The sequence below is a fragment of the Lepisosteus oculatus genome, chromosome 12 (genome assembly GCF_040954835.1).
Source record: "Lepisosteus oculatus isolate fLepOcu1 chromosome 12, fLepOcu1.hap2, whole genome shotgun sequence".
Taxonomy (NCBI): Eukaryota; Metazoa; Chordata; class Actinopteri; order Semionotiformes; family Lepisosteidae; genus Lepisosteus; species Lepisosteus oculatus.
The window spans coordinates 17451473-17465792 of NC_090707.1; the positions used below are offsets into that span (position 1 = coordinate 17451473).

The 14320-nt window shown below is 35.5% G+C and overlaps 2 protein-coding genes and 1 long non-coding RNA gene across 3 annotated transcripts; 2 read left to right on the forward strand and 1 right to left on the reverse strand.

Annotated features, from left to right (window-relative positions):
• The first annotated feature begins 7 nt into the window (after window positions 1-7).
• Window positions 8-3229, forward strand: LOC102685261 (homeobox protein Hox-A2-like). The gene is made up of 2 exons (XM_069197225.1): window positions 8-2224; window positions 2532-3229. The coding sequence occupies exons 1-2, from the start codon at window positions 1879-1881 to the stop codon at window positions 3176-3178; spliced, it is 993 nt and encodes a 330-aa protein (XP_069053326.1). The 5' UTR covers window positions 8-1878; the 3' UTR covers window positions 3179-3229.
• LOC138242096 (uncharacterized) lies at window positions 3106-7211 on the reverse strand. Its single transcript, XR_011191353.1, has 2 exons — window positions 7098-7211; window positions 3106-4978 (listed from the first exon to the last, which is right to left on the reverse strand). It is a non-coding gene; the product is annotated as an uncharacterized lncRNA (long non-coding RNA).
• Window positions 6943-9428, forward strand: LOC102685063 (homeobox protein Hox-D1). Its single transcript, XM_006636575.3, has 2 exons — window positions 6943-7930; window positions 8124-9428. Exons 1-2 carry the CDS (start codon window positions 7378-7380, stop codon window positions 8453-8455), a joined length of 885 nt encoding a protein of 294 aa, XP_006636638.1. The 5' UTR covers window positions 6943-7377; the 3' UTR covers window positions 8456-9428.
• Window positions 9429-14320: the final 4892 nt, after the last annotated feature.

Genomic DNA, 14320 nt, shown 5'->3' on the forward strand with positions numbered 1-14320 from the left:
TGATCAGCCAAAGGATATTTTTGTCAGCTGTTTCACTTTTTGAAGTGCAATGCGCAACACAGTTAAGGACTGAAAAAAAAAAAAACGTTTTACTTGAAGGTAAGTCCTGTAGAGATTTCAGTTTTAGCAAACCACAACAATAGGGTGGTTTCGTACAAAAGAAGAAAAAAAAAATCAGTGATGTTTTTGTCCGCATTTGGTCTCAGTTCAGACAGCTTAATTTATGTATTTTTTCAAGAATGTAAGAAAGACTTTTAACTCGATTATAGGTATTTATTATTTAAAGAGAAAGAAGTTTGTATCATTTATTATTTATCCTTGTCTTAATGTATTTATGTGGACATTTGTAGAATTTATGCAACATACCTTGGGCAGATTAATTGTTGTCCTTTGCCATTTTATTCCTTCTTTAGTGAATTGGTTCGAAATAGGTGAGAGAATAGTTTTAAGCAGTTGTAAAAGTGGCTGGTGTTTGTAGTTTTTGTAAGGGTTAATTCTGACAGCAAATTGTAAGCATTCAAGTTAATCTAAAATGTTACATTACACTATAGATGATACATATTTCTGAAAAAATGTTTTAATTTAAAACTTCAGATACTATTTGGGAAAATATTTAGAATTAAAATAATTTATTTGAACTTGTCGATCTTTGTTTTATGTGAGCAGCACACCAGCATGTCATTTATTGTTTTCATGTATTTGTTCATATTACCTCAAATTATTTCGTTCTGGGTTATACCGTTAATGCATAAATTGACTAAACACTAATGATAATTTATGAAATGTTATATTTTAGTGTGTTAAGCATTTTTGTAAATAAAGTGTTTAACTTAAAGGATATTGGATAAGAGAATCCTTTATTTACCAGCAGTGTGGTTTCAATTAGCTTAAAATATATTCAAGTAGTAAACTACGCTTCTAACAAATTAAAGCCATTCTGTATGTTTTCTTTTGCCGTACGTTATATGCTTAAAGACTCACATGAGAACAAAACGTCATATTTCATTCATTATATTTTATAACCGGTAACCCATTTTTAAATGTTAGTTTAAACCGTACATATAAAATGCTAGATTTTTCAAATTATCTTGAAATCCCACGAACGTTTTTTCAAGCGGCAGCAGATAATGGATTTGATCGTTATTCACACAACAATGCAGCTACGTCAGCTCTCCCACACGTTTGCAGACAATGACATCCTTTCCACAGCAGAGGGGAGGCTATTGATAACCGTCGACGTGGGAAAATTGGTAGCCTACTCCCTACGTTACGAGTATAGTTTTTACCAACTGAATGTAAAACGCATTTTTCAATTTGTTTCAGAGCGACGTCTAAGCTTAACTATCATTCCTTGGTATCCTATTGATACTGGTTGCAAGGACGCGGTTAAGACTATGGCGAATACCTCCACCAGCGTTAGCTAAGGCCAGAGCTTGAACCCATCATTCTGCAGGCTGACATTTACTACACGTGTGACAGAGGTGGAATCATTTTTTTCTTTCTCCGCTTATCAGGCAAATATATATGAAATAAGCTGTGTAGACACTATTGTGACGACAGTTAAACAAAAACCGAACATTTTTACCTGTGTATTTGTTTATACACAAAAAGCAACACAGGGCTGAAAATCCAATTCGATTCAGTCGAAGTCAAAAGATTTTAAAAAATATTTTATCGTCACCCTTGTCATTGGTCCACTAGATCATGTGACAGTCAATTCACTCCCCCCCCATCTTAACCTTATCCTTGTGAATTGAATTGGCATTCTTTAATAAATGCTAGCTCCCAAAATCGCGATAATTGTATTTTGTTTGTAAATTGAAATGTGCACTGTGTAAGATTTTGGGACCGAGTTCTTAAAACGCCTGAAAAGCCGAGATGAGCAAAGTGTTTGAGAGAGAGGTTGGATTTATTAACAGTGAACCGTCCTTAGCGGAGTGCTTCACATCCCTTCCTCCTCTTGGCGAGACATTTCAAAGTTCATCAATCAAAAACTCGTCGCTCTCAGATTCGACACTGATTCCTCCTCCTTGCGAGCAAGGATTTAGCATTCTGAACTCTGGAAACACATTTCAAAATGAGAGAAGCCCAACTTCACAAGATGTTGACAGCGCAGCCTTAGGCATTAAACCTTTGGAATACCCATGGATGCGAGAGAAGAAAACACATAAAGGAAAACAGGCTTCGCTACCAGGGGCATCTTCCTCTGGATCTTCAACTGAAGGTCGGTGCATTTTTGATAGGATCATAATAATTAAATGCGAGGATAATGAAACAGGAAAAAAAAACAATATCAAAGAATTTTCAATGTGGCGGGTCAACTACATTCAATATATTTTATATATTCGATATATTTCTACTCATCCACTGCTGCTGGTAGTGTTGCTGTTGGCCTATGGAAATGTCTTGAAATGAATGCATAGTCCTTTTATTATTACAAACAATGCCATTTTGTCTGGCGCTCCAAGAAGGGCGGCCATTTTAATCCTTGTCATTATTATATGTCTAATCTGTTACATCCTTTATTTTAGACAACGAAGACTTTCAGGATAACTACGCCGCAAGTCCCTTTGACAACTCGAGACGACTGCGCACAACCTACACGAATACCCAGCTTTTGGAATTAGAGAAGGAATTTCATTATAACAGGTACCTTTGCAGACCAAGGAGAATTGAAATCGCAACTCTTTTAGATTTAACTGAAAGACAAGTTAAAGTCTGGTTCCAAAACAGGCGAATGAAGCATAAAAGACAATCTCGCTTCAAGCAAGGGAAAATAAATGAATCCAAAGGCATATTAAGTAACGGTGATAACAACAATGGCTTTCCTAGAGGACTTTCAGAGACAGGACTGAATCCGGATCCTTCGAAACAGCTCAAATTTGAAGATGCATCGAACGACCATACGTTATTGAGAGAAGCGTCTTCTTTGCCTGGAATCCAAAACGACGACAATTTCTTCATTTCAGACGAAACGGGGTACGAAACGGGAAACTCGTTCGAATGTTTAAATACCCTTTCGTTGGAGGATTTAGATACCATTTCAATTGACTCATTTACAGCAGAGCTCCCTAAACTTGGAGTAACTGACAATGACGCAACGAACAGTGTTGCGGACACGTTTAATTTCTTGATTGAAAATATTTGTACAACAGATTTCCAGCAGCTGCAGTTTTGAACTATATTGTATGTACAAAACGAATGCCAAAATAAATTTGAATGAACACCCCTACGCGCCTCCTCTATCATTCTTTATCATTTTATTTTTTGTTTTAATTAATATATTCGAGATAAATAAATATATATTTATACTACAACACTAGTCTGACCACTTTTTAAGATTATTTAACCTAAAATAATTAGTTGTTTAAACTATTTCATTACATCCTCGTTTAGGACAACAAAAAACTTCAACCTAAAATGAGCTCTTCATTTAGTAGATTTATTTACTGAGGTACCGTAGATATTAGCATGCCCAAAGTAAAGGAAAATTAATGCTCTGCACCCATTATTTTATAATATAAAGATGCATTTGTAGGTTTGTAATCTAGCAGTAATAAAATACGAAGAAAATACTCTTGAAACCTATCATTGCACGTAGTTCTGTTACAAGTAATGGAAATTATACTTTTGTTTTATTTCAGCATCCTCTGTGAAACATTAATAACTACATTTTGCTTTTGGAGAACATTTTATGTTTAACGTGTAAACGAAGATTCAAGTTTTAAAGGCAGAGGATGGGAATTATACGTTTGCCTTAGGCCTACATCATAATATTTGTTATTGGGTAACGAAAATTAATACTATTCAAATATTGTTAATTACTTTGAATCTGTTTATCTTACTGATATGCAATTGATCACTGTACATATGTAATGCGTTAACTTTCTAAAATCGTATGAATTACATTAGTCTTTTTATATACATTATGATAAAATAATATAATGACATTAGCAAATCGAAAATTGAAACGAAATGATCACGTATACAGTAAAATACCACAAACTTGTATCTAGTATCTGTCTTTAGTTGTGAGCTACTTCCACAGTGCCTATTTGAAAATGTGAAGAGCTAAAACGTACATATAAATTTAGGGATAGTAAGGGAATAAATATTTGAAACACACGAATTTCATTTTATGGAAAGAAAGGTCAGCAGTATTTACCATCTTTCTTAGCAAATTGACTATTTCAAGACAAACCTTGGTGTGTTTGCACTTTATCGTGTAGGGCAATATATTTTATTAATTGGTCGTATATGTATTTTGTGCTGATAACGTATTAATGCTACACTTTACTAAATAAATATTTTAATGCATTAAACAAAGACAATGTGACGTTTTCTGGGCTAATTTCTCTGACTTGACTTAAAGAACAAGTGAAGTATGTATACCTGCATTCAGAAAAAGCAGCTATGGCACTTGTTTGTCTTAGTGTTAACTGTGTTGTAAAAAGCACCTCAGTTGCCTTTTTTTCATTAAATTATTTAATGGAGCAGGCTAGTTTTTTTTTTCCACAGACATTTCACTTGCCTTCCAAGTAGCCTAAAGCTATAGATCATTCTTGCGCTATAGTACAAGACACACAAAAGGCCAGCCTACACAATTCTTTGTTTTGAGGTGTTCAACCACAGCAGCTCACTGAATCACGTGACGTATATCCCACGAATAGTGAACTTAATAGTTCGTACTGATAAAATGTATCAATGTGAATGTTCAGTTTTCTTACCGCAAGAAAATACAGATAATATTCCTTGTACACATAGAGTGATCTGTATAAGGGAACGGCTCCAACAAACATGCTTTGGGAATGAACTAGTACGCAAGTGGCCTTCCAGAGAGCTCTCTTGTCAGTGGGGTGTTATTAAGAGTTCATCAATCACCGAGTGTGCACTTTCTGCTCGACAGCAGTCCCACCTCTTCCGAGCAGGACTGGGGCAGATGGGATGCGTCCAGACTTCACCGCCAAAGACAGTATTTCTGAAACGTACAAATCACGCATTTAATAGTCATGTAATGGTGTTCAAAATGTCCGGTGATGATGACGACGACGATGATAATATCAACAGTAATACAAACAATTCCCTCCGTTTTTCACAACCGACTAAGGAAGAAACAGTTCTTTAAACCAACACTCGGTGTAGAAGTTAAATGTTCGAGCTATAAAAGACTAATTGGGGTTACTTTAAAATTCGGTCATTAATTTGTCCAAGCAATATAGCAGAAACTTATTCTACATTTTATTACTTCTATGAACTGAATCAGGGATAAGAACGTGGATTTTAAGGACATACAGACCACCAACACGACTAAAGTGTACAACGACTTTTGTTTTAAACTAACAATAAACACACCTCCAGAGAAACTAACCAACTTGGATCTGCAACACACCAGCCTCCGTGTAAGAGCATGTTGTCAGGTGAGTAAGCCAACTCCTTGAAAATGATACGAATAAGAAATACAGGCGCCAAAGATGAACACAGTGGATGAGAGCTGGAAATTGGGAAGCATAAAGCAATGTTTGTAAAAAAAAACTTTAGAATTCCTTGGTTTGTTTAAAGTGACCACAGATGTATTCTGTGTGTAATGTGAGGTTAATAAACAAAATACCTTAATACAAAAGAAACAATATCCACACACAAAGTCGTTTGTGAGATGCCCTTTTGAAATTACATTTTAACACATTGCACATACAATTAGATATATTTTGCTCCATGCCTTACAGCATATGTATGGATCTACCATCCTTATCACCCCAGTCGAACTCCTATATGTTTGAAATAGCTTGGGAACGCTGCATGCACTCAAAATTATTTAAATGATATATCCGTTTTCAATTTCCAAGCTTGACATCCAGCTACTTAAAAGGGACTCGTGTGGCACATTTCAGGGATAAGAATTGTCAGAGACAACAACAGTGATGGACAACATTGTTTTTCATAATCACATTTTTTCAGGAGTCAGGGCCTTGGCGTCGGAAACAGGCAGGGGAAGGGATAAGAAAAATGTATTCTTATTTATTCTTATCGAGTCAGTCGTTGGTAGGACCCAAGAATGAAATGTTAGAGAATTGTTGTTTATATGAAGATTGCTGTGGAGAATACCTTTGAGAGCCGTGTTGACGTGTTCTGTTTAGACAAACTGTTTGATGGTAAATGTCGGCACTCTATCATTTACTTCAAAGAAAAGGGGAAATGTTTTTTAAGTGTCCTAAAGTGTCCCAATTAAAACAATGTAATTGTTTTATGTAACAGTTTGAATGTTTGAGCACTATGGTTTTTGAGTGTGTTTGACAACTAATGATGAGAGGAGAGGGAGGAAGTGATTAAGGATGTAGTGATGGGGTGTTAGAGGAATTGAGAGGGTAGGATTTACACCGCTTTTATGCTAGTCGTTTTACACTTCCCTGGGAACATTTCACATTACGGTGAACATTTTATGAAGAGAAAACTGAAAACATTGCAAGCTTAAAGCAACTGTAGAAAATCACAGCAATGTGGAATGCAATACCCCACAGATACATACTCTTTAAAAAACAATGAAAAGCATGTTTTGCTTTATCTAGCATTTTGTATTGATAACCTACTCAAGAGTATAAATTGTTATACTATGTAGGCATGCCTTGTAAATATATGAAGGTTAAAAAAACTTGTTTTTATTTAAATGAAAACGATAACATAACATTGACTCTAGAAATAACGTTATTATAAAATTCTATTTAATGTTTCTTGAGATCATTTTTTCTGTATTTTTCAGGTGCGTTCTATTGCGAACCGAACCCTTAGGGGTTAATAATGCACGTGTCCTTTTGCACCGACTTCGTCACTGGAACTGAGAACTAGTTACATGAATGAACACATGTAACTTTATCAGTGATTGAGAAGATAGTTGAGCTTCTTTGAGCCAGGTGAGGAATTCTGGCTCTTCAGATGTTTTTTTTTTTATTTAAGCGTTAAAAGGCATTAATCTTTAACTGATTTAAAATTACAGAAGTGAAACGCACGAGGTAATTAAGACGTATTACAGAATAAATACGGCATGCAATATGTTCATTTCTAATTACCACATCACGCAGTGTGTTTCATGAAAATAGTCTTACCTGAACCTTCCGTTTACATTTAAAACTGCCCTGGGAATAGCAATGTATTCAGTGCTTATCTGTCTCCTGCTGATAAAGTTTCACCAACTACTGTTGGGAAATCCTGAAAGCATGAACGCGAACGACTCCAATCGTGCTCTGTGATTGGATCATGAAAGCACATGACCACGCCCGCTCCATAGCGGGCAATATTTACATCTTGAGCTTGGAAAGTACAGTAAGTAATCAGGAATAGCACGCAATCATTCACCTTTGTGGAGGATCATTGAGGGGAAAAATAATGAATACGTACTTTGACTACTTTTCCAGTGGAGACGTGTTAGGTTTGTCTGCAAAATGTTGTCACGGTGAGCACAGGTCTGTCCCGCTACAGAATTCATTAACTGGGGAGACTGTGGGGAGATTGCCAATAAGTATAAATGCCTTGGATCATCCTTCGGTGTCATCAGGAATGCTGCCTCCGAGCAGATTTGAAATCCCTTATGAAAATACTGCAAGTGGCGCCGAGATCAACTATTTTGGTCAGGGAATAGGCTACGATGTAACCTATGGATGTCACAACGAACTCGAGGACAGCGGGGCACATGTCCAGTACCTGAATTCTGTATACTCAGGAAATGGATCGTTCCCACTAAATCACGGAGAGACCTCGTACAGCGGTAATGTCGAGCAAGACCAATACAAGCACCATTCTAAAACATTACAGGGCTTTTGCACGGGGAGCTATCAAAGCCTTTCGTCTCCTCAAGTAAGTTACTCAAAACCTGAAGAGACACAAGTTGCTGCAAACACCTTCGAGTGGATGAAAATCAAGAGAAATCACCCTAAAACCAGTAAGTACTTCAAATGAGTAAAAACTTAATTACGTAGCTAAGGCAATACGCCAACTTTTTCAAACCAGGCTTCAGATTGCATGACCACCTGTGCGCGATGTCCGGAGACAGCAATTGATCTTCCTCCCTTGTCTGCCTTTAAACATACGAGGATATTAAGACTTATCTTTCCCTTTCTCATTTTTGTTTTCAGGTAAAACGGTCGATTATGGGTTACCGAGTGCCGCCGCGACAGCTCGAACAAATTTCACTACCAAACAGCTCACTGAACTCGAAAAGGAATTTCATTTTAATAAATATCTAACCCGGTCTCGGAGGGTCGAGATAGCCACCACCCTGCATCTTAATGAGACCCAGGTGAAAATCTGGTTTCAGAACAGAAGAATGAAGCAGAAAAAGAGAGAGAGAGAAGGCCTGGCGACTGTCCTTCCGCCTCACGTTTCGAAGAACTCGGACACTTCTTCCTCCGAAAACAATTCTCCATCTTCTTCCCCATCGTGTTCTCCCCAAACATCTGTGTGTTAACTGTGCATTTCCCAGGAGGGGCACAAGCCGCTCTCTGTGATTTATCCGGGTCCCAACATTGCCGTCCACGCTGGTAACATCCAAGGTTTTCACTGACAGCATACTCCATTATGATTGCTTGTTTTTTTTATTAACAGAATAGCTCACCTTATGGTTACGGCTTTGACTTATTTCTAGAAATAAGGATTTCGCAACGTCCTGCCAAACATGGCCCGCTCCTCATTCTAATGTAATTGTAATCGTTTACAACTTGTCTTTCAGGTCGTTGGTTTCCTTTATTTGTCGCTTCATCGTATTAAAAGCACAAATGATGTACACAGTAAATACAGTAATTATCCCTTGCACTGATCTTTTTTTAAATGTTAATTTATATCTGTGTTTGTAAATATGGTCTGTTTTGTATTTTAAATTTTAAGTTGTCAAAGACAACGTGTTGACTGTGTTGGATTTAAGAATGTATTATGCCTAAACCAGATATTGCCTTACCAGATTCTACTACGTGGCTTTAATAAGTGTGCATCATTCCTGGTATTTAAGAGTGGGAGGTGTTGCAATTTACAGGAACTTAATTTCACATATTAAAACGACTTCCATTTTCACGGTGAGAAGTGTTTAACACTCTATAACGAACCAAAGATTTAAGAATTCTGTTTTAAAAACGATTACATTTGTTGGACCAAATCAGGTTATCCTCAGGAACACCTTCATATGATATGAAGTTTGCACTATAGAAGCCTCAGGTTCAAAGGTTAACTTGCTGCTACAAGTGGTCTATTGTTGTAGGTTCAATGTCGATTCTTTTTTTAATACTTGGGACACTGACTTAAAAAACAAACAAAAATGTGTATTCCGTTGTGATACACGACTAGTTCAAAGAGTTTAACATCAGCTTTAAAACCATAAGTTTTATTTAATAGGTAATTACATGTAATTTTACTTGAATATGTAAACCACGCTTTTTAAAATAAACGGGTGTTTATTTTAACAACTTTGTTGTTGTTGTTTTAATCAGTGGTGATAAGTAGCTTGCGTGAATCCTGATGGAAAAGGAAGAAAAAAAATGTTTTAATGCAGGTTGTACTAAAAGTGTTGAACATATGATGAAAATTCTGTTTAAATTTCTGTTCTATTTTAAAGAGATACGGGAATAATATGAGAATAACGACACCACATATCCACAGTTGTTGCTTTGCAAACTGGTATTTAAATACTAGCACAAAAAATGTTGATTGTAATTTGATTCTTCTGTCGCAAATTACAGAGCTGGATTTCGGCAGAGGTCACGCTACCTTTATTTATCTAGAAATGTAGTGCTAGACTCGCATATTTCGAGCTCCTTTGGCCATGAGCTAATAAAATATGTTATTTGTTGTCTTGGACCTTTCAAGTCATTTTGTACAGGTCGTATAAAAGTATGTTAGCTGGTCTGTGTTTACAGTCGGTTCTCAACGATTATGTCGTAGTGACTCGATTAAAAATTATTCAACATAGTTTGGGATTTTTCTCTTACTGAAGCTAATTGATCTTTATTATTGCTAAATATGTAGTTGTTATGAATGAGACATTTAAATTTAGGGAGTGTGTTACTTTTGTATGATAAAGTGTGGAGACCGGCTCCTATGGCATTGTGTCAAACAGGACATTTCACTGCGTCCCTCTGAAAAGCTCACTGGTCAGCATTCTTCGGCACTTTTTGTGTTAATGAATTGTACTAAAACAAAACAGAAACTCCATGCTGAGGGCGGTATTTCAAAGGCCCAGTGGTCTCAAAGGCTCTCTTCGGGATTCTCCCCATGGTTCTCTGATACCAGAATTATTAGCAAACATTATTACAAGGGTGTAACGTTTAATATGTATTACGTATGGGTTTCTATCTGCAGATAATGGATCTTAGTTCGTGCTGAAATATTATATATGGCGCGCATTCACCTACACAGCCTAATCCATATGCTTGTAAAGGTAAAGGTATTTCTCCTTAGAAAAGCCTATTGTGTGGGCCCTTGATATCACCCCCACTGTTTTCCTCCTTTTACATTGTCAGTCTCTGATCCTTGTCTGTAGTACGTCTTTAAGCCTTTGATGATCAGAGATATGTTTAAGATTACCATACAAACAATAGGTAAAACTGTTCGGAGATCTGAAGGCATTGTGAAACCCACAGTTGCGTTGTTGCACTTGTTTGATATCCAGGTTTTACTTCAGAGGAGCGGAAGAACCACGGGCATCTTGTAAATGTTTGAGATACAGTGCCCTTCTTTTCTCCGGGGGGTACCGGGTCATCAAAAGTTCACAGCCTAACTAACCAAAAGGTTAGTAGACGTGCAAGTTTACACACCGATTACTAATTAAGGCAGGCAGTTTGAAGATCTTTACTTATGAATCAAATTTTATTTCCTAAAAGTGAAAAACAGAATACTAATTTAATTGATCCGAAAAGATATAGTGTGCTCATCTATCGACTTTCTTTTTCTGTTCTAGAACGACGTGAAGTTCTTTTCAAAGATTTACGTCTTCTAGGAGTATAGCGATCCTTTGAATGCTTTGTGAAAGAAATAAGACTTGCAAATCTTGGGACGGATCAGATATATGAATGAAGAGAAAAAAAATATAATTACCAGATTTTTGTTTATTATTATTGTAATATATACAAACTATAAAATTAAGTAGGCTTAAGTACAAGGTAAAGGTATATGTACGACAGAAGCAAAATGTTGTTCCTAGGCAAACTGGTAGAAAAGTAGGCTAGACCTACATGTACAGCCTTTTAAAAGTACTAAAATTCTTTTCTTCAGGTAGGCTATATCATTTCCCCTGCCGCAGAAGCGATTTTTATTTTTACAGGTTATACATTTTAAGTGAGAAATGGAAATATATAGCTAATTTAATTTTTGTAATCTAATTTAATTCTCGAAAAAGAAAAGACAAATAGGTATAAGGATTTTAAAATGTAATGTTAATTATTATTGCAAAACGCTTCCATACGCTATTCTTTTTGATGAATTGGGACTTAGGTAAAACGATTTAAAGAGATAAATCTTTTTGCTTTTTTAAGTCAGGTTAAAGCGAGTTTGATTTCCTTAATTAGTTCTTTTACTATAAAATATCTATGTGCCGGAGAAGCATTTCTACATTATTTTATTAAAGAACACTCGACAAATTTAGTTTTTTTTTGTAAAATCATTTTTAAAGAAATTATACAAATATACAAAAAAAGAGGAAAACAAAGAACACGTCAATCAAAAATTAAGAGTGTAATAGCACTTCAATATGACAATTATCTTAATTATAATTACTGATTACACAATTGAAAGAACGAAAGGTCGTAATAGAAAACTTTAAGCATGTAGTAACAATTTCATGTGCTATACAGCAGAGACTATATACGCTTTTTAATCATTGAAAATGCCATTGAATTTAGGTAGGGCGTCCAGACTTACAAGAGTGCAAACCTCCTTTTCCAAAATGTCCTTTCAAGCTTAAATACACTTACATTACTATTATACTTAAAATGTAATGTATAATTGGTCTTCAGTTCTTAATGTCACTATAGTGGGTTAGAATCATTCTCACAATTTTTTAAAGGAATTCTATTGTTTGAACAGAAGAAGCATTATATAATTCTTAAAATATTATATAATATATTAGCAGAATTGTAACGTATTTCCACCAAAAAGTTACATCAGTTTTTAACCTTATATCAGGTTCATTGTCTGCTTGGTTACAGTTAAAAGGCTTGCCTAAATATGATTCTTCATAACAATACATCCGTAATTAAAAAGTTTACATTCGGGTGCTGTGCCTTTAAACACAGCTTCATGCAGAAAACGTCTTCACAAGCCTACTACTGTGTTTTTCCTTCTGTGTTCATAGTGGATATAGCCTCAGAAAAGTCAGGTAACCTGCTGTAGCCCGACCATTTTAAGTAAATGAGCACAATCGTCCACAGAGTAAGGTAGACCAAAAGAATACATTGACCTACAAGTTTCAGTTGTTCTTATTGATTGCCTCATATTAAAAATAAAGGAAACATGTACACATGGAGGAAAAAGAACGAAGCTGGATGAGTAAAGGGGGTCAGGGAATGAAGGCTATGGAGAACCTGCTTACATTCCTGAAAATCTCACAGATGAGGGAATTATTTCTCCCAGAGCATACCGATATTTTCATGAGGACCAAGTCATGAGGATCTACCTGGTGTTAGCAGTTACACAATGTAAATGATTAAAAATGATTAAAAAGGGATTTGTAATATAATAACATATAGCACTGAGACGAGTCATTTGGCCCACGAAGTCTGTTTAGTTTTCATTAGCTGATTAATTCATGGATCTCAACCATTTCTTGAAAGAAGCCAGACCTTCAACAACATGGCTGAATAGCTTGTTCCATTTCCCTACGACTCTTGAAGCAAAGCACAACTTCAAAGTTACCAATCGTTTTTCATTAAATCACTTTAAAATACAAATTTCTGTAGCAACCACACCTCTCTTTAAGCACCCATAACAATAAAATTCTGGCTTAAAATCTAATACATTAAGGCTATGAAGACCACAAAACACACTCTACCACAACAGTTTTATTGCTATTCCAATGTAAGGATGACATCAAATCCAAGCTGAAATGCTTTAACTGTTTAAAGTAATCAAATTGACTATAAAAGCAGTAATAGTGTATTCAATACTGAAGAAAACTCTGGATTGCTAACATTTTAAATGTTACACTGAAGTATTCTTGTATTAGTATCGTAACCACCAGTAGAGAACCTCCTTAGTGAACTTGCATTCATCACTGTTGCTAACGTTTACTAGAACTCATTGAAACCATAAATTGGTATGGGAACCAACTTCACTTGTTTCATTTTAATGCCTGTCAGTATATAAATGGTCTGAATCACCACTGAATGTCACATACTTTGAGACTGTCAAGTTTAAATGGAATCAGTGTCTTGTCAGATATATGTACCCTTCAGATCCTCTGCTCCTGAAAATGATATTGAAGATTATTGTAGGTCTGTTTTAGAATTAGAGAAATATTTTAATGGAAGGAAAACACATTTTAAAATAAATCCCAGTACTGGGGACAGCACATTTGTGCATCGAAGTGTAGTATTTTCTAACTATATATTTTAATGACATACATTATTACTCATATTGCTTTAAATGTGCTCTTGAACATAGTGAAATAAAGATAAACAAAACAAGTAAAATAAATAAAGTGCAGTATAATATGCAATGTTAAATATATGTCTCATAAAGTGTACACATTTATTCACATGCAATAAATCTTTACAAAATTGCCAACATGAATTATTGTTGTAACTACACACAATTCCTTTTTAGAATTTGGCTCAGATTGATATATTTCTTTGTTGAGGTGGCAAAAAATTGATGCTGCACCAAACTTCAGCTGAGCACTAGCCTTATAGAAAGTGGTCAAAATTGGATACCTTGCAGAAACAGCAGGTGATAAAGACTGTGATCCAAAATCAAGAGCTATTTAACTGGATACATAATACGCAGTTTTCCATGCTTACAGAAAATTGACTATTTACTATCAACAATGGTAAGAAGCAATATCAAGAGCAGTCCTGTTACACACAGGGAAGCAAATGATTCCTTTGCATATTATTTTGGTCCACTACAGATTATACCAGTTACTGGTCCTTCAACAGGCCAAGAACAAGTAGATACAGCATCAAACTGTAAAGTATGCACAGACTGCTAAATTCAATTAAAATTACACAGAAGGCTAAACATTTTCTGTTTCATCAGTAAATATCTGCAAAAAGGACATCTGAAATGAAAAAGATTGCTATACAATATGAATCTCATTATAAAATACAGATTCACAAACTGTGTAAGAGAA

What these genes read in the sequence shown, in the direction of transcription:
- LOC102685261 (XM_069197225.1), top strand. Translation starts at nt 1,879, where the DNA reads ATGAGCAAAGTGTTTGAGAGAGAGGTTGGATTTATTAACAGTGAACCG. An exon ending in CTCTGGATCTTCAACTGAAG is followed by an intron (nt 2,225 to 2,531) that starts GTCGGTGCATTT and finishes CCTTTATTTTAG; the next exon opens with ACAACGAAGACTTTCAGGAT.
- LOC102685063 (XM_006636575.3), top strand. Translation starts at nt 7,378, where the DNA reads ATGAATACGTACTTTGACTACTTTTCCAGTGGAGACGTGTTAGGTTTG. An exon ending in GAGAAATCACCCTAAAACCA is followed by an intron (nt 7,931 to 8,123) that starts GTAAGTACTTCA and finishes TTTTGTTTTCAG; the next exon opens with GTAAAACGGTCGATTATGGG.